At 35.8% G+C, this 25,893-nt stretch overlaps 1 protein-coding gene and 1 pseudogene across 1 annotated transcript; one reads left to right on the top strand and one right to left on the bottom strand.

Moving 5' to 3' along the window:
- The first annotated feature begins 34 nt into the window (after window positions 1–34).
- Window positions 35–19,325, top strand: CENPQ (centromere protein Q). The gene is made up of 9 exons (XM_054698856.1): window positions 35–124; window positions 3,730–3,876; window positions 4,612–4,657; window positions 6,787–6,913; window positions 7,998–8,066; window positions 11,969–12,098; window positions 17,431–17,550; window positions 17,689–17,766; window positions 18,505–19,325. Exons 2-9 carry the CDS (start codon window positions 3,775–3,777, stop codon window positions 18,640–18,642), a joined length of 810 nt encoding a protein of 269 aa, XP_054554831.1. The 5' UTR covers window positions 35–124; window positions 3,730–3,774; the 3' UTR covers window positions 18,643–19,325.
- LOC119252549 (60S ribosomal protein L5-like) lies at window positions 2,519–3,414 on the bottom strand (annotated as a pseudogene).
- Window positions 19,326–25,893: the final 6,568 nt, after the last annotated feature.

Raw genomic sequence — 25,893 nt, forward strand, 5'->3', positions numbered from 1 at the left:
TCCGCCGCTCGCCACAAGTGCTTCCGGTCCCTAGCCGCCCTCTTCCGGGTCTGCTCGGCTTTCGAATGTTTGGGCGCGAATTGCTCTGAGCGCGGAGGTCCGGAGGATGCTGTATGATTTATAAGTGAGTAAAGAGAACGCATAACCCCCCGCCCTGTGGGGCAGCTTGGGGGGTGGATTTTGTACGCGCCCCGCGATTTGTGTTTGAGGAGCGTGATGGGAGGGAAATCAGGACAGCCCTGCTCTTTGGGACCACAGGCAGAAGTTATTTAAGATGCGGGGAACCGCCTCTCCCGTGGCGCAAGGGGCTAAGCACAGCACTGTGAAGCTGTCCGCAGCCTCTGCAGCACGAGTGCCATCCCCGGCCAGGGAGCTACCAACATAGCGCAGCAGACCCCTCCTAACTCGCCCACTTCCCTCAGCAGTGTATTTCGGTCATTCTGCCTATTCTGTTCCCCACTATGTCTCTGGTAAATCCTCTCATCCCCCCACACTTCTGGCCTGTACCCCAGTTCTTGTATGCATGAATAAATAAATCTTTAAAAAAAAAAAAAAGGCGGAGAAGGCGTGAATCCACGCATGGTTCTAACCGCCTTCCTAGTTCTCTTCACCCTCCTTTCTTTATCTCTTCTGCAGCTAGTCGAAGGTGAAGTGCATTTTTAGAGGTTCGTGACTTTGGATTTTAGGTTGCAGCGGTCAGCATCGTCGCTCTCCAGAGGCGGCGTCAGTTGTCTAAGCTTAAATAGTGTGTATTTGTGTTTTGTCAAACGTTGTGTATCACTTGTTCGCCCTCATGAATTTTAGATTAAGATCCTTCTTTCCATCACTTTCGGCAAACAAAACAGCCTGGGATACTTCCCTGTTTCCTACCTGCGATATATTGTTTGCTGCAAATTATTCCAGTCTGTCTTCTTTCCATTCCTCCCTTACAGTAAAGAATCTCGCTAAACTTCACTGTTCCTCCTCACATCGGTTTATTTCAAGCTGTGCTGCCATCAGGCCTTTGTTGTTTTCTCTCGAATATTTCATTCCCCTTCCTTCTGGCTAAACAATTAAAAATGTAGTTCAGATAATTACTTTTTTCTCTGAATATTGTATAGTTCTACGCCAAAGCAACGACTTGAGACATTTACTCATTTGTCTCATAGTATTTATCATATTGTATATAGTAATTGTTTTCATATGTGTCTACTCACAACTGGGCTCTGATTTCCTATAGATCTTTAAGATCTATAACAAGGCAAAATATCACTAGCCCAATTGTGATAGAAAATTATGGCTTCTATTTATTAATTTATTACTGTGGTTCAAGTATTATTCCAGACACTTGATGTGTTCTGTACAAAATTTTACAAAAGTCTTGGTGTTGGTACTTTTATTAGTCCATTTACCACTGGGGAAAGTGAGCAAATTAACTTTCAGCAAGGCTATATAGCTACTTAAATGGCAGAGCCAGGATTTGGAACATGGGAAATTTATTCTCATCCCTGACCCACTCCTGGCAGTGGTTCTCAATCTCGGGCCATTTGACATAAGGAGACATTTGATAACATATGGAGACAATATGGGTTGTCACAATTTGGGGAGGTGGAGCAGTAATGGAGAGGTACTGGCATCTAGTGGGTAGAGGCCAGGAATGCTGCTGAACATCCTACAGTGCACAGGACAGCCTTCTTCAACAAAGAGTTACCCATCCAAAATATTAAGCGTTGAGATTGAGAAACTGCACTGTGGTTTCTTGCTTCAACTCAAGGTATCAATGAAAACATTGCCCCCAAAGAAACCCATTTATTGTCTGACTCTCAATCTGCAAATATATTTAAACTATATTAACACAATTAACTTAAATTTTTAAAAAAGAACAGTGACTAATCACCTGTTAATATTTTTGTATGTGCCTGAAAAAAATGTACATACCACAGATGTGTGTGTACATATGTGTCTGCTGTATTCAGTACCTAACTTCTAAACTGTCTCCTGGTCTAATGCAAGAATATGTAACCTATTCCTCTGTTCTTTTTATCAGAAATGAGTTTGGTCATAAAGGAGACTTCATAGGGAAAGGAAATTCATCTAAATTTTGTCAGTGACATTCTCCCATCCCCACCTCTGTGTCTGTTTTGTAATTTGTGGGAACTCTTATCACAATGCACATAGCCAGAGTTACATCTAAATCCTTTTGAGTGTCAGACTGTTACCTGAATTAATCAGCATAAATACATAATCCTAAAAGTCACCTCCTTCCCCCTTAGGCATAAATTGAATGTTAGATGCATTAGGCTTAACATAAGAAAAACTCAGTATTGCTAATAAAATTAACATTATCTATGAACAATAAGACAATTTAGCACTTTATATTTCTTTTGTCTTGAATATAAAATGTGAAGATACTATTGTGTGAGGCGTATAAAGTAAGAAATGTAAAAGCATTTTTACATGATTTTTTTTTCATTGCTGGGTCAATAATTTTATTATTGTATTGTCTTAAAAAATCTCCATTAAAAAATGGTTCGGCTTATTAGCTCTGAGCAGCCAGCTCCTGAGCTCTGAGGAAGCTTGCCTTCTGAGCTACCCCATCTTTCTTCTGGGCAAGAGACATCTTGGGATGGTTCCACCTCTTCTTAACTTCTTTCTTCGGCTTCTTTTCATAGACTCGATTCTCTCATATAGCAGCATGAGCTTTCTTATACATCTCCTCCATCATGTCTGGCATTAACGTTGTTCTTTATGTACTGAGAGAATTGTTTCTGATAAGCATCTTCATCTTCCTCCATTAAGTAACGCATGTAATCTGCAACATTCTGGCCCATGATGTGCTTCCCATGATGTACTTCAGCATGGAATTTCTTGCTTTCTGAATCATAACCAGGGAATCGTTTGATACTATGAGGAATAGACAAGCCTCCATCCACAGCTCCCTTCAGGGCCCCAAAAACTTTATTCCCTGTAGTAGTTCTGGCAAGTCCAGCATCCAAAAAGCAAGTAAAGGCACCTGGCTGGCTGACCATCGATGCTTTCCACATTGTATTCATCTCCAGTCACCTCTACTTGGCCTTCATAGATCTTGTCCATGCCAAACCTATTGAGACGCCTGCGGGCCAGCAGCAGGCCAGTACAATATGCTGCAGCATAATTTGTCAGGCCAACCTTCACACCATACTTGGGGAGTTCATGAGCATAAGCTGCACAAACTATCCTATCTCCTTCTATACGGGCATAAGCAATCTGACAAATGATATCTCTGTTGGTTACCCGAACTATCATCCTGTATTTGGGTGTGTTGTACTTATTTTTATCCTGGATTACCAAGCGTTTTCAAGCATAGTAATCACTTTTGCCCTCTGGCCTTCTAAATTTCACTTGATATCTCTTGAAGTAGGCCTTATTCTTGACAACTTTTACAAACCCCATTTTATGGCGCAAACACTAGTTGTCCGCGATTTGCCAGAGCAGTGCAGGCCGGGCAGCGCTTCAGTAGGGGGAAAAAGATTTCATGATTTTTTAAAAGCCATACAAAAGAAAGAAATTTCTAGGAATGAAATCAAATTAGACGTCCTTATTTACTTATAACCAAAGTTACTTGTTTTTAAATGTCTATTTAAAAGAACACTCTATCTCAAAAACTTTATTATGATTTTTTAGAAACAAATTTGGAACATTTATAGGTGTCTTTTTAATAAAATATTTTGCAACTTCTTAACATTTTTTGTGTCATTTTCATCTTTATAGATTTTTTTTTGGAGGCACTGTTATAATTGTTTTGTTTTCATCAAGATGCCTGGCAAAGCAAATACTTCCAAGAAAAAATCTCAACAGTTAAAAAAAAATGTAAAACGGAAAACTCATGATGAAGAAATGGATTTCTTAGAGAAAGAGGTAATGAAACTTAAATTCATTCAAAACTCTGATTAGAAATTTCATCTGTTTTTTGTTAAAGGAGTATATGAAAACTATGGGTCAATTTCCCCTCAATTTATAATAATTCATATTGTTCTATGGAGTGTTGCAACATGATTTGTAAAAGTTCTCAATAACATGTTTTCTTCAGTTTCTAAGACTGGTCATAGAACTCTTTGGGCAGGTGGGAATCATGGAATGTTGCTAAGTTGTTTAACAGGAAGTCTAGAAATAGAGTATAAATGCTTATGACTTTTATGAGTTAAAAGACAAGACATCTATTGGTAGATAGACTATTTGTTAACTCGGAGAAAAAAATAGTTTGGGAGGAATTACCATCTTCCTGCCATAATTTTGCCCCTCTTATAAAAGAATAAATGAATTAATCAAAACCTTTTTGTGTGTTTTGGCATTGTCTGTATTTGTTTTGCCGGTGAATTATTTCACCGGCAAAATAAATAATGATTTATTTAAAACATTCTTGACACCACATGAAATTCTGTCATACATTATAACCATTATCCAGGAATTACTTTAGTAAATCCCCTCCTGGTGATAAATGCACACCCTTTTTCTATAGAAGAAAAAAGTATACTTTTTTCCCATCTAACTAGAAGGTCTGTAACTATTCTTCAACATGTATTACAACTGTTGCAAAAGCAATATCTTTTTATGTTTAATTTTATGTGCATGCACATGTATTTTTCCCTCCAGGTTAGAAACACAAAGAAAAGAAATAAAAAGCATCTGTCTTCTGAAGGTATTTCTTTTGTATATCTTGTTTAACCTGTCTTTCCCAAGCTATCTATATTCATGAAAAAAATTCTCAGCATCTTGTTTTTGAGTTCTGCAAAAGTAAAGGGTAGAGTAATAAACATCCACATATCTCACTGCAATGCTAGAATAAGTAGTATTGGTGTGTCAGTTGATAAGAACTAGAGAAAATTAGTGTGTTCCACACTTTGAATTGTTACTGATCTATGATAGACAACTAAACAGATTTCTCTTTAAGGCAAAAGACATGTTCTACCATTAATGTATACATTAGTATGGAACCCCTATCTAATTTTGTTTTGACTAAATTTGTTTACTTTTTATTTAAACATCACCTTTTTCATGGGTGGATTCCTTACTGCCCCTCACTCAAAATCAGTTAGGTTCCCTGGTTTATTATTTTCATATTGCTTAATACCTTTGTAATGTTTTATAAACTTGTAATTTATCTCCATTCTCTCCAAAACTAATCTTTACTGAGCCATTCATTAGTATATGTCCTTTCTTTATTCCTTGTGAGTAGAACAGTAGCAACCTAGCAGATTCTGAATATTTATTTATAGTTTAGTTAATCTGTTTTGTTGCATTTGCCATCCCACATTTGGTAGAAGTGGTTTTCTAGTCTTCTCAACAAAGCTCTTTAATCCAGATCATTTCTGAGAACCAAACTTTATTTGTAGAATCCTAATATAGTTTGATTCTTCTCTTAAAATTAAATCTTGCCAACAAATGTTGGCAAGGTTGTGGAGAAAAGAGGAACTTTATGTACTGTTGGTGGGACTGTAAATTGGTACTGCTGCTGTAGTATGGAAAACAGTATGGCGGAGCTTCAAAAAATTAAAACTAGAACTACCATATGATTCAGCAATTCCACTTCTGAGAATATAGCCATAGTAAATGAAGACACTAACTCAAAAAGGAATCTGCATCCCCATGGTCATAGCAGAATTGTTTATAGTAGCCAGAACATAACATATGCATGTTTATATATATATAAAAATAGAAATTACACACCCCCCCCACACGCACGCATATTCACACAATAAAGTAGTCCACCATAAAAAAAGGACACCCTCCCATTTGAAACAACATGAATGGAATTTGAGGGTATTATACTCAATGAAATAAGTCAGAGAAAGACAAATACTGTATAATCTTAGATGTAAAATCTTAGAAACACACTCTTGGAAAAAGAGATCAGATTTATGGTTATCAGAAGAGGGAGGGAGAATTGGGAGAAAGGAGGCCAAAAGGGGCAAACACATCAGTACTAGAAATGTACATGATAATCATAGTTTTTAAAAAATTTAAAAAACATAAGAATGATAAAATTAACTGCCATTTACTTAGTGGTTACCTGATATCAGCTACTTTGCTGAGCCGATGCATGATTGTATACCCATTGCTGCTTATGAGAGACTTGAGGTTCAGAGATGTTAAACCACATGTCCAAGGTCACACAGCTGGTGAGTGGCAGAGCTGGGATGCAAACCCTGAGTTCTCATCCTCCAAAGCCCATACCTTTAATTTCTACTCTGTATTTTTATGCTTCTTTGGCCATTTGATTAAGTTCCACACATACATACTCAGTAAACCTTTAGTGGTAGATTATGTGATTAAGTAATCAATATTCAGTAATCAGTGATTGATAATTTTTACCTGTGATGGAAGACTGCCAGCTTCCAGCTTGCTGGTATTGGGAAACTAACTCAGTCTTGTGACTGCATGGGATACCAGCTCCTGGAAAGACGTCATTTTAACCAAATTTCCCTCTTTTAGCAAATGATCTCTCCTTAAACTTCACTCTACCTCTACTCTTGATTCCTTATTTATAGCCATTGGTCAGATTCACTTTTAAAAAGGAAATATCTAAATGTCTTGGGTTTGTATCTGCAACATCAGCTATATTTTAGTCATGTTTCACTATATTAGATGGTCTTTCCATATGCAATACCTGTTATGTTATAGCTAGGCAATAAAAGAAATTAAACAGTTTATCATCTTTATAATATTTTGGTCCTCATAATCTTAGCTGTTTTAGATAAATATATTTGAATTACTTTTAAAAGTGAAAACAAACTTCTAAATTGACTGGAGTCTTTTTTCAATCACCAGAAACAGGACAGACAGACCATACTAATCTAAAACAGGTAAAGATAGCACCTAACAGGAGAAAAACCTGGCAGCCTTTTCCAAAGAGTACTAGAGAGCATTTGCAAACCATGATGGAACCAGTAATTATGTGAGTATGGAATCTATCCTTTTATTTATTTTTTAACTTATTTTTGTGTAGAACCATAGAGGGGCGGGGGTGAGAGGACTCACCAGAGACAGAGTGGGGAGTAGAACAGTTGATCTACCAAAACATACTGCCAAGGGGAGCAGCAGAAAAGAGAGGAGAGGTTCTGCTGCACCATATGTGGATTAGCTCCCTGGCCGGGGATCAACCCCAGGCCACAGCAGTGACAGCCCTGTGACTCACCCTCCAGGACACCAGGGCATCCCAAGGAATCTATCCTTTTAAATGTTGCCTATTTTATGATAGCGTGTTTTGTTATTTCAGATTATTGCCTTTTGATGGCATTCACCTTCAGCAAAAATGTCCTTATTAACATCTGATAGACTTCATAGTCTCAGTGAAATAAAAATTTAAATCTCAGGCTTGATCTGCTCTCTAAAATTTGAGCTTGTTTTGTCACTGGGGATACTTTAGGAAGATGCTGAATTCAAATTGACACTTAATATGGAAGCTACATGTAAGAAGGGTTACAAAGAAAATAAGACAGAATTATGTTATCAACAGTGAAATCCGGGCCTCCCCGGTGGCGCAGCGGTTGAGCGCTGGGTTGCGAAGCTACCCACGGCCTCTGCGGCGCCGGTTCCATCCCCGGCTGCTCCCTGGCCACCGGAGGAGGGTCCCACATGGCGAGCAGACCTCTCCTGCCGCCCGCTGCTCCCCTCAGCAGTGTACTTCGGTCCTTCTGCCTGCTCTGCTCCCTGCTCTGGCTCTGGTGAGTTCTCTCACCCTCCCGCGCTTCTGACTGTACCCAGTGCATGTATAAACCAAAAACAAACAAACAAATAATAAATAAATAAATAAGACATGCCTCTAGAAAATTTAAAAAAAAAAACAGTGAAATCCATTGCGAAAGTTGAGCATTTAAATCTTTCATTATACCGCTACTTAAAATGTGTTTAACATAAAAGAAAAAATCTACCGGGTTAGTAAGGAGTAACTCCTAAAAAAAAATCAGAGAAAAAAATAGGTTACATTATTTGTGTTTCAAACTAACAATTATTCAATCCTTTTTTTTTTTCACATCTAGAGAAATTTTGAGTACCCATAGTAAAACACATGACCAAATTCACTATCATCTTAACTGCCTGAAGACAAGGTAAATCATATTATCAATAGAAAATAATTAAAACATAATTTGTGAAATTCTAACACATTGCCAGGACATACATTTGTAGAAGATAAATTTTGGGGTTTTGGTTTTTCATTGTTATTATTTTAAAGTGGTATATTATGGGTGATTTAGTGGAGGGTGCACTACTATAGATACCTGAGGAGTGAATCCTGTACTTCCAAAATACCAACAATGTAAACCAATGTTGCTTCAATTAAAAAAAAAAAAAAAAGATGATGTACAATTTGGAAATACATATTCCAAACTTCTGCTGTGTGCAATTATGAAGTAAGTTAAGTTTATAAAGAAACTGAAAATCACAAACACTTCCATAGTTGACTTCCATACTGAAATTTGAAAAGGATTTCAACTTTAACTCTCTTCAACTTCATTTTGAATAATTTGAAGTTGACAGCTTATCACCCCTACCCTATTGCTTTTGTTCATATTGTATTACATTGTTTGCATAAATAACAAGTATGATTTCCCAAGATCTATAACAAGTCACAAATGGAACTTTCTTTTCAAGTGCTCTTAAAATTCACTCCACTGCCAGTGATTTTCAGTGACAGCTGTTCTCTAATATTGGCACAACTTTGTCTTCTTAATGGAAAAATGTTCTGAATATTAAGAACATTCTGGATATATTTATGACCTAGTCTGTTATTCTTCAGAAGCCTAAGAAGAGAAGTCTAGGAATAAATTCTTATTACATTTTCTTTGAGTATAATTCTATTCTCATCATAGCAGCAGTATAGAAAAAAGTGGGATGGCATGGCATAGAGGTGTGGGGTATATGAGTTTGTAGAGAGAGGTTGAGAGATTAAAGAAAGACTGCTAGAAGTAGATTTGTAAAATACTTAAGGGAATGACAGCCTAATAGTAGAGGAAAAGGAACACTAAAAAATTGATAAGCTAATGTGATGAAAATATGGCTATTTAGAGTTCTTTTTAATACAGGATAAATAGTCATGTTTATGAGTAAGAATTTTACAATCTGTAATAGCTATTCTTCACAGTGATCACCCACTGTGATCAGGAGAGAAGGAAAGATCAAATTCTAATCAGTATATATGCTGTCTCTTGTTCATGTAGCAGCAATGGAGATATATACTTGAAGACCTAAATGTTGTCTTCTCATTTTTGCTTTCAAAACTCTCATGTTCCCAAAGTAACAATACCAAGATATTTCCTTTTTTCTTGATATAGCAGAATACAACTGATGCTAATTGGAACCCTGAATAAGTTTTCCTATAACTGCATCTCTCAAAGTATATTTGGAACAGTTGTTCTTATAGTTACTCTCTGAATAGAAGTGATGTATAATGAATTATGCTTGGACACATGAGCCTATTAAAGTCCTGAGTAAATAAATCTATTTTGTTTAACCTAGCATCTCAAATTGATATTTACTACAGTGATTCTCTATTTCATATATTCATATATTAGTCTCATCCCTGCTTCTGTCTGCATTTAACTTCATTCTTTTAGACAAGTTGTCCCATTGCATTAGATCTGTAGGCATAGCCCTCTCCCTGTTTCTCTTTTCAGCCTTGTAAAGAAAGAAGAGAAAGAAAAATCTTGTCCTTTTAGCATCATTTTGAAATTCTGGGAGATGATCTTTGATTGACCCAAATTAGGTGATGTGCTTGCCTATCTTTGAGCTGATTTTTTGGCAAAGCTGTAATGTTTGAGCTAAACTGGAACATATGCATAGCCCCATGATCAGACAAATAGGACTGTTAGTTAAATAAAAAAAGACTACAGTTTCAGAGGAACTACTTTGGGAATTCTGTCCTATAGCAACCAATGTGTCATTTAGATGTTGTTGATACAGTAACATGTATACATATCACACTTTTTCTTTAATAAGATTTTTTAAGAATTCTGAAAATCTGACCACTGTTGAAAACATGTGGAATATGAATGACCCACAGTATTGACTTTTAATATGTTTTTAGAAGAAACTGTTCATAAATGGAACATTTATTTTAGTTAAGAAATCAAAACCTTATCCCTCTTGGGAAGACTTATACACACAGGTTTTTATGTTTCATTATGATGGCCTAGTAATGATTTTCTGAATAACTGAAGTTTATCTCAAAAGTTTCATGAAAACTGTAATTTGTGGGATTTATAATGTCTGCTTTTTCTTTACAAAAATTAATATTTTGAATAAGATCCCACAAAAATAAGTCTTGGGTTCCAGTAGTGTTCAAATTGCCTACAAATCCCAAATATTAGAACTTCTTAGAACCCAAAAAAATGGTTTAAGTGGAAGAAATCAAATATAGATTTTCCTCCTCTATTTCTGCCTCATCAAATTCAAAACTCAAATCTGGGAAAATAGGTTAGTCTCTGCTAGAAGTGAGGACAGTGATAGGTCAGTGCCTATTGATACAATCAACCTAAATTTTAAGATGATTGTTTAACTTTGATATTGAATACTGTTCGTGTTGGTAGTACTTTTTTTTTTTTTTTTAATTGCTGAGTGGCTCCCCTGGTTTGCAAGTACCATAGATTAACAGTTCAACCTTTGTCTTTGTTTTGTTTTTTCATTTTTTTCTCCACCAGGATCCTTCATATCCTTTTTTCCTTTTCTCTCTTTTCCTTCCCTTTAACCTCAGAACCTTTACCATGTTTATTAATGTTTACTAGTTTTTGTGAATATTTTGTCAAATAATCCACTATATAAATGTCTTGTATTTGTCTTTGTAATTCTGACTTGTTTTGCTACACATAATACCCTCAACCTCCCTCCATTTTGCCATAAATAGCTGTATTTCATCTTTCCTTATAGCTGAGTAGTATTTTGTAATTTGGTTATATATGCCTATTCTTGATCCAGTCATCGATTGATGGATATAAGTTGCTTCCATATCTTAGCTGTTATAAATAGTACTACATTAAACATTGTAGATCATATAGTTTTTTGCATTGATGGTTTATGCTTTTTGGGTAGTACCCAACAGTGGGGTAGCTGAATCAGTTGGTATTTCCAGTTTTGCTTTGTGTTTCAGATAAATTGAGATCACTTTGATAATGGCTGCACCAGTTTATATTCCCACCAATAGGTACTAGGATTCCTCTTTATGATGGGTATGATAGCACATTGTATTTTCAGCGTGCATCTCTAATTGGAAGCAATATTGAACTTTTTACCATGTCTTATAGGCCTTTTGGATATCCTTTTTGGTAAATTGTTTCTGTCTACCACTCTTTTATTAACTGGGTAGTTTGTTTTTCTATTATTGAATTGTATGAGGTGTTTGTATATTTTGGACATTAACCCCTTGTCAGTTATATAGCGTGTGAATAGGTCAGTTTTTGTTGATTTAATTGATCCAAATTTGAAGGAAGTTTTTTAAACTTGAGTACTCTTTGTGTTGATAGCACTTTAGAACAGAGCACTTTAATCTTAATGTTTTATTTGCCTTAAACTATGTGACTTTTTTTTTTTTGGAAAACATTAAGGTAGAGCAACTGATACAGAAATTCTCAGTTATTGATTACATTCTCTAAAACGAGGTCACAGTTAAGACTTTTAATAGAGTAGTATTCCATCTCTTATTCAGTAATTCATAGTAAATGATACATGGATGTGCTGTGTTAGTCTAGTAAATATATACAATTAAAATTTTTATAAAGCAATCTAAGTGTCCCATGATTTGAGGCAAATCTTAATAAATTAATAGGTTAAATGATATCTGTCAGTACTATTTTGGGGAGACTCAGTGCTAAGGTTAGCTACTGATAATAAAAGAATAGCATAGCCTTTGGGTATAAGAGGGCAGAAAAAAAGATGACAACAGCATTTCAAAGCAAAACAAAATAATAATAATGGTACTAAAAGTTAAACAAATATTTTTTTTTGTTCTGTCCTGAAGATTGCTCCAACTGTGTGAAACCCTGCAAGTCCCTCCCCAAAAGGTAAAAGATTTAACTAATGTGTCAAATCTACTGAAAATGGAAAGAACACAGCACAAAGCTAATGAAGAAGGTCTGGCATTGTTGCAGGTATGAAATTTGAACAGGTAGTCCATAATTAGAGAGGGGAAAGGGAAGAAGTCAAGAGGTTTTTGTTTGTTTATTTGTTTGTTTTAATTTTTAATTTTTTTAAAGATTTATTTGTTTATGCATACAAGAACTGGGTTGTAAGCTAGAGGTGTGGGGGGTGAGAGGATTCACCAAAGAGAGTAAGGAGCAGAACAGGCATCTACTAAAATACACTGCTGAAGAGAGCAGCAGGTGAGACAGAAGAGTTCTGCTGCACCATTTGGGTTAGCTTCCTGGCTGACCAGGGATTGAACTTGTGCTGCAGTGGCTGGTAACAGCTTGATAGCACTGTCTTTAACCCCTGCACCACCAAGGAGGCCCCAAGATGTTCTCCTAGTTATTTTAGATGTTAGACCAGGTTTTTTATTTTTTTTTTTTGTTTTATTTTAAATCAAAGCCAAAATGTTGCATGAACTTTGGGCCATTATAGTTAAAAGTATTTCAAATATGTTAATTAATTTTCTGTCCTATTTTTCTCATTAGAGTATAGCTATAACTGAAGTTAGCATTTTTGATTATCATATTACATTAATTAGTCATTAAATGCTATGGAATTTCAAAGCCTATTAGCCTTTCCATTCTGCAGATGGTACTTAATTGGTAAGAACTACACAATTGACATTGTTGTTATCATTATAGCTAACACGTAATAAGTATTTTCTATGTTCTAGACATTCTGAGCACTTTATATATATATATATATTCTTTAAACCTCACAATGACTTATAAAGGTCTGTACTATATTAACCTCACTTTACAATTGTGAAAAAGAGACTCGCTAACATTTCTAATTGAATTTTAAATGAACTGCTTAAAACTGAGATGCAAATGTAGTTAGCCTCACTTCAGGACATGGTTATTAATCATTGTTTTGTATAAGGTGATGAGGGACAACATGATAACATTAGCTGCCATGATTATCTGTAGAGTTTTAATTTTAGGGTACTTGAATTATTAAGAAAAGCAACTATTAGGGACTTAGTAAATAATCAAAAAAACTAAAACTAATTGGACTGTATATTCCTTATCCATTTCAAAGTACTTTGTAGATGTGGTACTTAGGTTTTTGTTAAGCATTCTGTAAATGCAAGGTAGTTTATCAAGGAATGCATCCCCAGGAAATTCTAGCAATTTAAAATTCACAAATAATTCATTTCAGTTTTATTAATGATTTGAATTACATTGGTAGGATTAATTTCTGAACAACAAATTCACATATAAATTAATGGAGGAGTGTTTTTTAGTGGTTGCCTCACTTTCTTCATAGTGTGAGATGATATTTAGTTTTCATCCAACCTTACTTCTTTACTAACTTTACCGTAGAAAGAACAGTTTGGGATGACATTAAGAGAGCTTATTTTAATATGATTAAGATATAACTTATAAATAAAATTTTAAAGTATTTGAGAAAGATATAAATCCAAATTGTGAAAGAAGTAAAAATATTACTTTTTGACATGATAATATACATGGAAAACCCTAATAAGGACTCTGCTAAAAAAATTGTTAGAAACAATAAACCAGTATAGTAGAGATGAGTTACAAGATCAGTCTACACAAATCACTTGTGTTCTTATATGCAAAGAACTAGAAGAGAAAGTAATCAAGAAAATAATCCCCTTTAGTATAACATCAAAAAGTATTAAATGACTAGGAATAAACTTAACAAAAGACATATACAATGAAAACTATAAGACATTGTTAAAATAAATAGAAGTCCCAAAGAAAGGGAAAGATCTTCCCTGCTCATGGATTGGAAGAATTAACATTGTTAAATGGACATCTTATTCAAAGGAATATACAGATTCAGTATACTTCCTATCAAAGTTTCAATGGCATTCTTAAAAGAAATACAACACTACTAGAATTTATATGGAACCACAAAAGACCCCAAATAGTTAAAGCAATCCTGATTAAAAAAAAGAGTTAGAACCAGAGATATTACACTTCCAGACTTCAAATCCAAACCTCATGTACTTCTAACCAAGTATAAATTGGGGTTTCTCAGGTCTCTTTGGGCTTCATAATTTGAGAGAGAAACTCACAGAACTCAGGAAAGCACTGTACTTACTATTGCCATTTATTATTGTGGAAGTTAATATAGGAAATCTCAACAGAAATTTAATTTGGTAAGACCTATAGAGGGAGCTCTCACTCTACTACCCATCAGCTACCCCAAACTGAAAGATATGCCAATTGAACATCAATCAGTTAACCCTCATCACAGACACAACAAGAAAATGTCCTTGCCCAGATATAAGCCCAGCCAATGGAAACACTGCAGCTCAGCCAATGAGAAGGCACTGTCACCTGAACTCTTGCTATCTGATAAACTTTCATTTTTCTCTTTCTCATGAGTTCCTGTCCTATCCTCCTGTCTCTCAAAGTGTTTTCCATGTTGTATAACCTCTTGAAGTTTCTTTCTGCTTGCCATATGAGGTGCTGCTTGGTTCATGAATCATAAAATAAAGTTCAGGTAACAATGACTTCTTGTTTACTGAACTTGTTGCTGGGTTAGAAGGCAATCTTCCTTCTTACTGGGGAACATAACTGACATTTAATTGACTTCTTCTGTTTGGTGTAATTGAGGATGTGTGATAGAACATAAGAATACCCTCTACAAGCCTGTCCCACTCTAAGATATCCTTTATAAATTTTCACCAGACATAAAGTAGTACTCCCATATGCAATAAATCATGCCAAAAATAAATGACGATACAGATGAACACTAATTTCTCAAGTGAACTGGATTTAAAAAAAGAGTAAGAGATAGGTAAATAATCATAAATTAGTATTAGAAATACTAAAAAATAAAGAATTCAAGAAAATTTTTTAATTTTAACTTTTAGGCACACTAAATTAGCACACTAAAGCAAGTAAACAACAGATAATGCTTACAGTAAATAAAAAATGAAAATGTGTAAGAATCTAAAAGATAATTTTAAAAGTATTGAGAAAAAGTGACCAATATAAAAATATGGCAAATAAGGGCCTCCCCTGGTGGCGCAGGTGGTTGAACGCTGCACTGTGAAGCTGTCCGCAGCCTCTACAGCACCAGTTCAATCCCGGCCGGCCAGTGAGGGTCCCACATGGCGCGGCAGACCTCTCCTGTCTCACTCGCTGCTCCCCTCAGCAGTGTATTTCATCAGTCTGCCTGTTATGTTACCCACTCTTTCTCTGGTGAATCCTCTCACCTTCCCGTGCATCTGGCCGGTACCCCGGTTCTTGTATAAATAAATAAATAAATCTTAAAAAAAATTAAAAATATGGCAAATAAGATATGACACAGGTATAGTAGGAGTACCTAAAGAAGATAATGAAAGTAATGGAACAAAATAAATTTCTTTAATTTATAATGAAACATTTTAGCCTTTAGTGTATTAATTTCATTTTACTTCATTTCCTTTTGTAGTGCATTGAAATGTGCTCTCTCAAAAGATACGTCTCAGTCTTAATCCCTGGAAATTGAATGTGACTATATTCAAGACAATTTTTCTAGATCTAATTAAGTGAAAGATTTTGAGATGAGACCATCCTAAGTGGGTAGGCCCCTAAATCCAATGACAAACGACCTTGTGCAAGACACAGAGACAAGGAGAAGACCAGGAGGAAGACATGCAGAAATTAGATTGATGCAGCCATAAGCAATTCTCAGTTATTAGAAGCTGGCGGGGGCAAGACAGGTTTCTTTCCTAGAGCCTACAGAGAGAGCATCTCCTTGCCTTTAGAACAACTGCCCCCCAGAACTGTGAGAGAATAAATTTGGTTGTTTTAAGCCACCAAGTTTGTGGTAATTTGTTTAGTAGGCACAGAAAATTAATACATGTGGTTCACATTATTTTTGTATTGGACAGCACTCTAAATCCAACAACCAATTCAGGAAATAAAGGTCTGAGAAATAGGTTATTCTTGATCAACAAATGCATTTGGTAAAATTCTAGATGTGGAAAATTTGACAGAGCAAACTACCTAGTTTCCTGCAAAAGTAAAAGGAACTAAAAGAAAAAAAAAGAGTGGGAAACCATAAATGAAAAAATAACTTAATGCTCACTTATTAGAATAGCCAAAAATCCAGAATACTGAAAGTATAATAAAAAATTAAAACCTCTGCCTCCCTGGAGTTTACATCCTATTAAGTGAGGCTCACAGTCCCAAAGCCTTAGGTTCTCAGCTTTCAGCATAATCTTCATGTAAACAGTCAGATCACAAATATTTTACTTTATGGACTATATGTGGTTTCTGTTGCAAAATTTTTTGTTGTGCTTTTGTTTTACATTTTAACTTTAAAATGTACCTCTTTTGTTTGCTTGTTTCTTTGTTTTTAATGATCAATAGAAATCATTTGTTGAGGAAAATTACTGTAGTTGCCAGTAACAATTCTGCTTCCAGTTTTGGAGAAAACTGTAGATATAGTATTGATACTATAGCTTAGCAGGATTTAAGACTTCTGTGCAGCTTATTCACTTGTTCCCATATTCTCAAGCACGTTTTCTGTCACTGATTATTCCTAGGATGAGATTTGGAAGCAATTCCATACTTATTACCCAAAACCTGGAAACTGGCTAATTCTGTACTTGACTTACAACCAGCACATTCCTGATTTCCTGCACTCATTTCATTCATTTCTTATTTTCTTTCTTCCATAAATTACATCTCTTGTGGGAGAAATTGCCACTCATTTTCTATTACTATTTCTGCCCTAATACCCAGTATTGCTTTATTTTGGCAAATGAAAATATCAGCATTCAAATATTTCTAAATTATAAAAAGGAATCTGTTGTATGTGCTACCATCAGTCCTGAGGTTCATCTAAATCTACATGGGTCTTCCAGGCTCTCTTTAGCAGCTTTGGAAGTTTTTCGATATAAGGTGTTTAAAAATATGTAAAAAAATGTTTTAAAGATATATATGGAGCCTCCCCTGGTGGCGCAGCAGTTGAGCTCTGGGCTGCGAAGCTGTCCGCAGCCTCTGCAGTGCCGGTTCGATCCCCGGCTACTGGAGAGGGTCCCACATGGCGCACAGACCTCTCCTGCCGCACCCACTGCTCCCCTCAGAAGTGTATTTCGTCAGTCTGCCTGTTCTGTTCCCTGCTCTGGCTCTGGTGAATTCTCTCACCCTCCCGTGCTTCTGACTGTACCCAGTGCTTGTATAAATAAATTAATTTAAAAAAAAACTTTTAAAAAAAAGATATATATGAATGTTTGGGTTACATATAATAATAGAGGTATTAAAACAAATCAATAATAAATATTAATAATTAACATAAGATATTAACTTTCTCTTTCTGCCTCAGGAAGAAATAGATAAAATAGTGGAGACCATAGAGTCAATGACTGGAAGTATTGAGAGCCTAAAGAACAAAATTGAAATTCTGACAAGTCAGGTAGAAGAAGAGGAGGAGAAACTGAAGCAGGTAATTGCTAAAAAATATATTTTTAGATCTGGGTATAATTTTCAATGTTTAATATCTACCAAGAAAACTTTTGAGTGTACTAAGGAGATAGAAATTAAATATACTAAAATGATCCATAGTTTACTTTTTCTACTTTAGGTGCTTCAAATAGATAGCAAAGGGGAACTCTCTCTTCCAGAACTTTCTCAAAAGAGTCTCAAAGCACCCACACTTCAGGTAAGTCCCAATTTGCAATACTGACTGTGTACCAAAAAATGTACATGTTTATCTTACTCTTTTTGTTTTTTTTTTTAAACAAATAGAATCCATGATAGAAACTGGCAGAATTATTTTTCTTGTTTGACAGTCTACTTTGAATATCTTTTCTTGTCAGTTCATGTAGATCTGCCTCATTCTTGTCAATAGCTATGTAATAATCTATTATATTGATGTCCCATAATGTAATTTGTGAATTACTGATAGAAAAACTATTTTTATTACAGACCATTCTGGCTACATTTCTGTACATATATACTTACATATTTGTGTAGTTATACTGTAGAATAGATTTCTATTTCTGTATGTAAATTTTAACTTTTTTTTTGTTTATTCTTATGACAATGGCTTCATAAAATAGTACTATGTCTTATTTGTAGTAAACTGTATCCCGAAAATTTATCTTTCTTCAAAGGGTCTACTGGGATACTGTAAAATCGTTATGTGGTAGAAGTCTTCATGTCTACTTAAAAATTAAAGCTTTCCTAGCTATAATAGGAAATAATAGGATGAGAGGAGCAGGAATAATCTGAGAGAAAACAGAATATTATAAATTTGCAAGAAGAATGTCAATGAATTGATGATTATTGAAGTTGGGTAATAGGTCATGAAGTTTATTATACCAGCTCTCTAAATAACATACTTTTGACATTTTTCATAATAAAATGTTTAAAGATAATTGTACTATCATGCCCATAGGAAGAAATTTTGGCATTAATTCCAAACAAGAATGCTCTTCTGAACGACTTGGATGTTCTCCACAATTCATCCCAGATGAAGAACATGTTCATTTTCTTCGAAGAAACCTATAAGAGATTGGATGAGATAGTAACTTAATTTTTATGAATTTGTAAAACTGCTAACCAGTGATATGATAAACCGAGCCTTCCTCAGGATTTTTTGTATCCTAATATGCACTTTAAAATTGGCCACTATAGATCTACCGTTAGCATCTGATGACATCCTGAAAATTATTTTTAACAATTTCCAAGTCTAGGATCTCACATTTGTCTTGCTCTACTTACAATTATCTGCCTGAAACCATAAATAATGAAAGCCACAATCTCATGGCATATGATGACTGAATAGAGCACTTATTAATGGAAAAATGATACTGACGATATGTAAAGTATATGTAGTACCTAGTACATAAAAATGATAACTATTTACTATCATTCTTTAGCTGAAGATTTGCATTTTCTGTCTGGTGATGTAGAATATGAAAAATCCCCAAATACCTTTTCTTTTTTATATAACTCCATAGACTTTTTGTGGCATTATTAAAATATCCCTGGTGTCTTCATTATTGGAGTTGGCATAGACATTTTATTGCTTTGGTTGGGAAATGATGAATAGATGCTGACTGTTTTCCATTGCCGTCAAAGCATATCTTTATTAAAAAGGAATCTAAGCACATTTATTCCCTTAAAAGTCAAAAATAAAACCCTTTTTTCTAAACCTTCCTGAATGTATATACATGTGAATGCATTATTACTTAAGTATATTAAAAGTCATTTTCAACCAACTGTAGTTTATTGTCTGAGTTGCTTTTGTCTATTTATAAAAGAAAATAACTGCTATTTTTCTGTCTAACCTAGAATATTTAGTCAGTTATCAGAAGGTGACTCTGCTAATGCCCTCCAGATAATGACTACTAGAACACAACTTTAATTAAACAAAGTTGAGTTTAATGCTTATTGAAGTGAAGAAGATCACACATTATGGGATGGGAAACCCTGGGGCGGCTCAGTAAATTGGTCAAAAGCAGTATTCTTTTAGGAAATAATGGTAAAAGAAGGCTGATAAATTTTTGATGGAAAGAAAGTCTTGAAGAAATGAAATCTATAGTGCACACATTTAATTTAAAGTAAAAACATTATCTATACTTTGCACTGCCTATTACATGACAGATAGGCAAAACAACTAAATGTAGATTTTGAAATGTCTTAGAACTTAAAAACTCTTCACATGGAAACTTAATACTTAATGTTCTTAGAGTCATAGAGCTCCTACCTCACTGATTTCTGTCATCAGTAGAAATGTGTACAGTAGCTTTTGGTGAGGGGGGAGGAGTTGTAGTTAATGTTTGTGTTCCTCTCAAAACATCTTTTGAAAGTCAAGATATTAAAAGTCAACAGAAATTTTACTTAACCATTATTGCTAAGGGGTAGTTCTTCATTAGTCTTGAACTGGTATACCCTCTTTGAGGTTTAAAATCTGTGATTTAATTCTAGAAGATCTACAGAAAGCTCTGGCAGGTGGCAGACAATCAAAAACACACATTTTTCAAAGGCTGAACTTTGGTATAGTCTTTGTGAAAATTGAAAACATGATCATAGGCCCAAATAAAATGAAAATTCAACTGTATATGCCCCAATAATTCTATGACCATCCTATGTAATAGCCTTACCTATATAAGTTCTCACATGCACAAGCCATGATACGACACCTCTCTAGTGACTGTTCCTTTAATAAAACCTTTAATAAAAAAATGAGTATTTTGAAATGGCAATATATAAGATAAAATGTAGCATCTGATGATAGCATTTTAAATAAAGTGCAGAAAAAATACATTATCCCGTAAATGGTCTTGAGAAGACTAGCTCATCACACCAAAGATGAGAGCAGAGGGCAGTGGTTAATAGTTCTACTTTATGCTAGAATATATTCAAAATAAATAAAGTGTAAACCTAGAAACCACAAAGAAATTATAAATGGATAACTGATGTTAATGTATCAAAAGCCTTATCATACATGTAAGCAAAAATAAACAAGGGAAAAAGGTTGATCATTAAACTTCAGACTTTTTAAGAAAAAAAAAAAATCAAGCTGAAGATTGCACAGACTGAAACACAACTACAAAATACATAAAACAATTTCTGTGTTTATATGTATAACCTCTTATGAAAAGCTCTGAAATACCTAATACCAAAAGGAAGATGGGCAGTTATCAAGGGAAGATACATAAATGGTCAGTAATTATTTGAAAGCGGTTCAACCTTATAATAATCACTTAAGTGCAAATTAAAACAATGGAATGGAACCCAGCCATCAGAGGCAGAAGCCCAGTCACTCCTGACCACCAACTGCCAGTTATAAGAGCCAATGACAAGGCCTGGCTCCCCACTGACAGTGGCTCTTGGAGCAGCAAACCAGAGGGACACAGGTTTGAGACTCAGTTGCATGGATAGGAGTGGAATTGATTAACCTTTATCCTCCAAGAGACCGGTGCAGACTTTAATACTGAGGAGATTCATCATTCTACATCGAAGAAGTGATCAAGAGGAACTCGGAGGTTGTGGTTTGGAGTAGAGGATGTTGGTGACAGAACTGTTGATTCAGCCAGGGCATCTGGAGGGAAGGTGGGGGTGGGGTGGGGTGGTATCAAAGGTTGTGTAGTGCTTACACCCTTGAAGGAGGGGAATGACTTGTAGAGGAGCCCAATGGTTCACACAGATTGGGTTCTCAGTAGAGATAATAGCAGAGAAGGCAGAGAGTCTATACAAAGAAATGATAGAGGAAAACTTCCCTCACCCAGAGAAGGAATTAAATATGTAAATCATGAAGCTAAAAAAATAGCTGGTTACCTAAATTTAATGAAATTACACCAAGACACATTGAAATTTGCAACTTTCTGTTATCTCCAAGAAATCCATGCAAGTTCTAAAGAAACTGAGGCTCATGGTGAATGGACGGAAAACAATCCTGTAAGCAAATGGGACACAAAGAAGGGTTGTGACAGCCAAACCTATGTCAGATAAATTTCCACCTAATAAAGGCAACTAAAGACAGGGATGGCTATTATATGACAAAGATAAGTACACGGGAAGACATCACACACACACACACGCACACACACAAAATCCAAATGAAGGATCAAAATCTGTAACTATTAACAAAGGGTGTAGAGATAAAAAAGTTCTTTATTGGTAGAAATATAGACTGGTCCAGTCCCTCTGGTAAGTAATATAGAGGAGTCTCGAAATATTAAAAAAAAAAAAAAAAAAAATTGATCTAACAATTCCACTACTTGGTGTTATCCAAATTCCACTATTTGGTATTATCCACTAATTCTGAGGGATACATGCCGCAGTATGTTTATGTGCTGGGAGCCACGCTACTCATGTTGCCTTGTAACAGGGTGGTCCCCAGGCATGGGGCAGATTCCTGAAAAGTCAGGAATCTCTAGCTGACTCCTGCTAGATTCTCCTCATTTGTTTATGGCTAGTTTCTACCATTGTTAAAATATGCATTTAAAGGCAAAACTGCAAATGCTGTTTGATCAATTACTGAAAAAACAATTTGATGGCAAATGGCACTGCGTGATACAAATATTACATTTTTTTATAAAATTAGTAATTCTCTGCCAAAAGGCAGTAATTCAACATTCGGCCTTACATTAACAAGTGAAAAAACTTCTGGGAACAAAAGGCTGTAAACATCCCTTGGCCAAGTCTTTAATGTGGATATGTGGTCTTTTGAGGCAAGGGCTAAATGGAGAAGGAAATTCTTCAGCAGTGTACTTAGGTCCTTCTGCCTGCTCTGCTGCCTGCTCTGCTCCCTGCTCTGGCTCTGGTGAATTCTCTCACCCTCCCACTCTTCTGACTGTACCCAGTGCTTGTATAAATAAATAAATAAATAAATCTTTAAAAAAAAATTCATATATTTAAAAAATAAATAAATAAATAAAGATGGCAGTGGGTGGCAGACGCGAGCCACGCTCCAAGTCTAAGAAAATTCCTAATAAGCAAGGAGGCACCATAGCAAACTCCTGCTAAATTCTTCCTGTTTGTTTAGGCTGACTCCCCTGGAGGTGACAGTTGGTATGGTAGCTGTTAGAGTATGCCTCCAATGAAATATTTGTAGTTCCTTGAAACAACAATCAGCAATCTTACAGAAAAAGGAATTTCCCCTTGATCTTAAAGTTAGATACAGAAACTAGGCTGACTAGATAAGTAGAGGAGTAATAGGTAAAAAAAAAAAAAAAAAAAAAAAAAACTTTTGTTAGATTAGGAAAATTCCTCCCTTAATTAAAGGCTTGGGGCTAGGGAAAAGTCTATGCAGCCTGCCCAGCACTGATGCCCTTCAGCCCCTTGGTTCCTTAATATTAAATCAATTATCTTATTAAAACAATACATTATTAGATGATGATTTTTATATGAAAGCCTTCTGTTTTTTGCTTTAATCATATGGTTATATGTTAGTCTAAACTTTATAGGTTAGTTAGAAAAAAATCCCTTTATCTCCCTTCCCCCAGGTAACTTCCTGTGCTTTGCTTCCCCTAGCCCTTAATCGTTCACTATGGCAAACATAGAAATGTTAGTTTCAGTCACATAAGCTTTTTGCTAGTGATAAAATGACTGTTTAAGGTAAATGACTATTCTAAGAACACTTTTGTTTAGCACTGTGCCTTCTTTAAATCAAAGAATAATAAATGTCATGACCTCTGCAGGAGGGCAAATATATCCTTAGCTGTTCTTGTGAAAGATGTGTTGATTGTTATCTCCCTGCCTTTTTTTTTTTTTTTTTTTGAAAGATTTATTTATTTATACAAGCACTGGGTACAGTCAGAAGTGTGGGTGGGTGAGAGAATTCACCAGAGCCAGAGCGGGGAGCAGAGCAGGCAGAAGGACCGAAGTACACTGCTGAGGGGAGCAGCGGGCGGCAGGAGAGGTCTGCGCGCCATGTGGGACCCTCCTCTGGTGGCCGGGGAGCAGCCGGGGATGGAACCAGCACTGCAGAGGCTGCGGGCAGCTTCAGCAACCCAGCGCTCAACCACTGCGCCACCGGGGAGGCCCATCTTCCTGCTTGAAATGTATAAATAAAGGGCTGCTGAGACCCTCCGCTGGATGATGTCTGCTCCCTGATCAAGTGTTTGCGTCTCCTCACTCCACCCCCCCCACTCCTCATTTCCACAATTGCGCCGGCGCCATCCCACCCTTCAGGAACCCCTGACACGACAGTTTGCAGAGGCTGGTCCCCGGCATTTATGGCAGCACCACTCACAGTAACCAAGTTATGGAAACAATTCTAGTGTCCAAGAACAGATGATTGGATTAAGGTGTAACATGTGTATGTGCTGGAATACTACCCAGCTATTGAACTCTTGCCATTGACAACAACATAGATAGAACTAGAGAGGATTGTGCTAAATAAAATAAGCCAGAGGGAGAAAGACAAATACCAGATGATTTCATTCCGATGTGGAATATAGAGAAAGAAAAAAAAGAACTGAAATGACAAAAATTCAACCAAAACAAAACCTAAAAACTTTACTGCAGAATTGAGCCTACTGGTGGGGGGTGGGGTGGTGGGGACAAAATGAATTAGGGAGGGTCCAATGGCATATGGTAAAGGGATATGGGTTCTCTGGTGGGGAGTGGGGAGTGATGTACATCTGAAGAGATGTGAAGCTATTCCTCTGAATCATATACAGTGCTGCAAACCAATGTTACCCCAGAAACAAACAAAAAAGGATGATCTTTAAAAGTAAATCAATCAAATATTTTCACACACCATCTTGAAAAAGATTGAAAAAGACCAAAAGAGAAAGCTGTTGAACACACAGGGGAATCAATCCCCAATAATGCCACTGAAGAAAGCTAAGCTGGTGTAATTTTGGGGGAGAAGGGCAAGAACAACATGTTCTGATCCGTTGCAGAAACTTATTGTTCTGTCAATCATTTAAAATTATTTTACATAGGCCTCCCCGGTGGCGCAGCGGTTAAGCGCTGGGTTGCGAAGCTGCCCGCAGCCTCTGCAGCGCCGGTTCAATTCCCGGCTGCCGGTGAGGGTCCCACATGGCGCGCAGACCTCTCCTGCCGCACGCTGCTCCCCTCAGCAGTGTATTTCGTCCATCTGCCTGTTCTGTTCCCTGCTCTGGCTCTGGTGAATTCTCTCACCCTCCCACGCTTCTGACTGTACCCAGTGCTTGTATAAATAAATTAATTAATTAAAAAATAAATTAAAAAAATAAAATTATTTTACGTAAGCCCTTCCGGTTTCCCCAACTCTCAGTTGGGCATATATTCAACAAACAGTTTTTGTTTAAATATGAGACACCTGCATTGGAACCTAAGATTAAGGGATTAGCTTTCTTTTCTTTTGGTTGGATAGAATATCCTGGCATTCTCTGCTTACCAAAAATAAATACAAGTGCACCTGTCATAATTAGTAGGTGAATAGTTCAGGTTGGCTTCATTTCCAAACTAGAGTCCCCTAAATCCTCTCATGTTTCATTTATTGTCAAGAAATATTCAGCTTTGAGGAAGAGAAAGAGGAAAGGAGGGAAGCAAAAACAAATATTCAAACTTGCCATTTGCGCTTTATCATGTCTAAAATGACTGAATATTTTTTGTGTTCTAACTAGCTTTTCTTGACAAGAGTTCCTGCCGTTGAATGTATTTCTTCGCTACTAAACTGCCATAAAACCACTTTCTCTTGTCTTAGGTAAGTTTACTCTCCTTTTAATGACCTCTATTATTATCAAGGCGATGAAGTTACTGTACCAACCATATTCAAAACTTGTTTGTAGTTATTAAAACAAAAAAGAGAAAGATGAAGGAGGGACATTTTCCAAATTCAATAATAAAACTACTTTAGAGTTCTTTTGAAAAATGAAATTATTTTTTTAAGTAATAGAAACTAATGCGCCTTAGCCAATTTCACCCCCAAGGAGGTCCTCAAAATTAGTATAGCTTTTCAAATGGTACAACAGTGATAAAAAAATGGTTTTTATTGATCTGTTCTATATGCCAGTCACTATTTTAAGCCCATTACATGTATATATGCATTCATATTAATGTTTAATTGTAATTAACAACCCTATGAGGAGTAAATCCTAGAATAGTCACTATTTTCCCATCCTGTATATCTGAGGCACAGAGAGACTAAGTTCCAGTCTTAAAATTACTTAAACAATAAATGATTGAACTAGGAAGTGAAAAAAATTGTAATTTGACTTTGTAGGAATTTTCTGATATGCTATAAATAGAAAGAGCCATGAAGCTTATGAGTAAATCTTGTAATAATGTATAAATGCATCTATTTCTCTAGGTATCAATTTGTTCGCTTATATTTATACAACAA

This window comes from Talpa occidentalis, unplaced genomic scaffold (genome assembly GCF_014898055.3).
Source record: "Talpa occidentalis isolate TD23 unplaced genomic scaffold, MPIMG_talOcc4v2.1 talOcc4.2, whole genome shotgun sequence".
Taxonomy (NCBI): Eukaryota; Metazoa; Chordata; class Mammalia; order Eulipotyphla; family Talpidae; genus Talpa; species Talpa occidentalis.

Bases quoted from the DNA above. Each gene is read 5' to 3' on its own strand.
- CENPQ (XM_054698856.1), top strand. From the start codon at position 3,775: ATGCCTGGCAAAGCAAATACTTCCAAGAAAAAATCTCAACAGTTAAAA. The intron at 6,914-7,997 runs GTGAGTATGGAA...TTTCACATCTAG, and splicing joins ATGATGGAACCAGTAATTAT to AGAAATTTTGAGTACCCATA. The intron at 17,767-18,504 runs GTAAGTCCCAAT...TCATGCCCATAG, and splicing joins TCAAAGCACCCACACTTCAG to GAAGAAATTTTGGCATTAAT.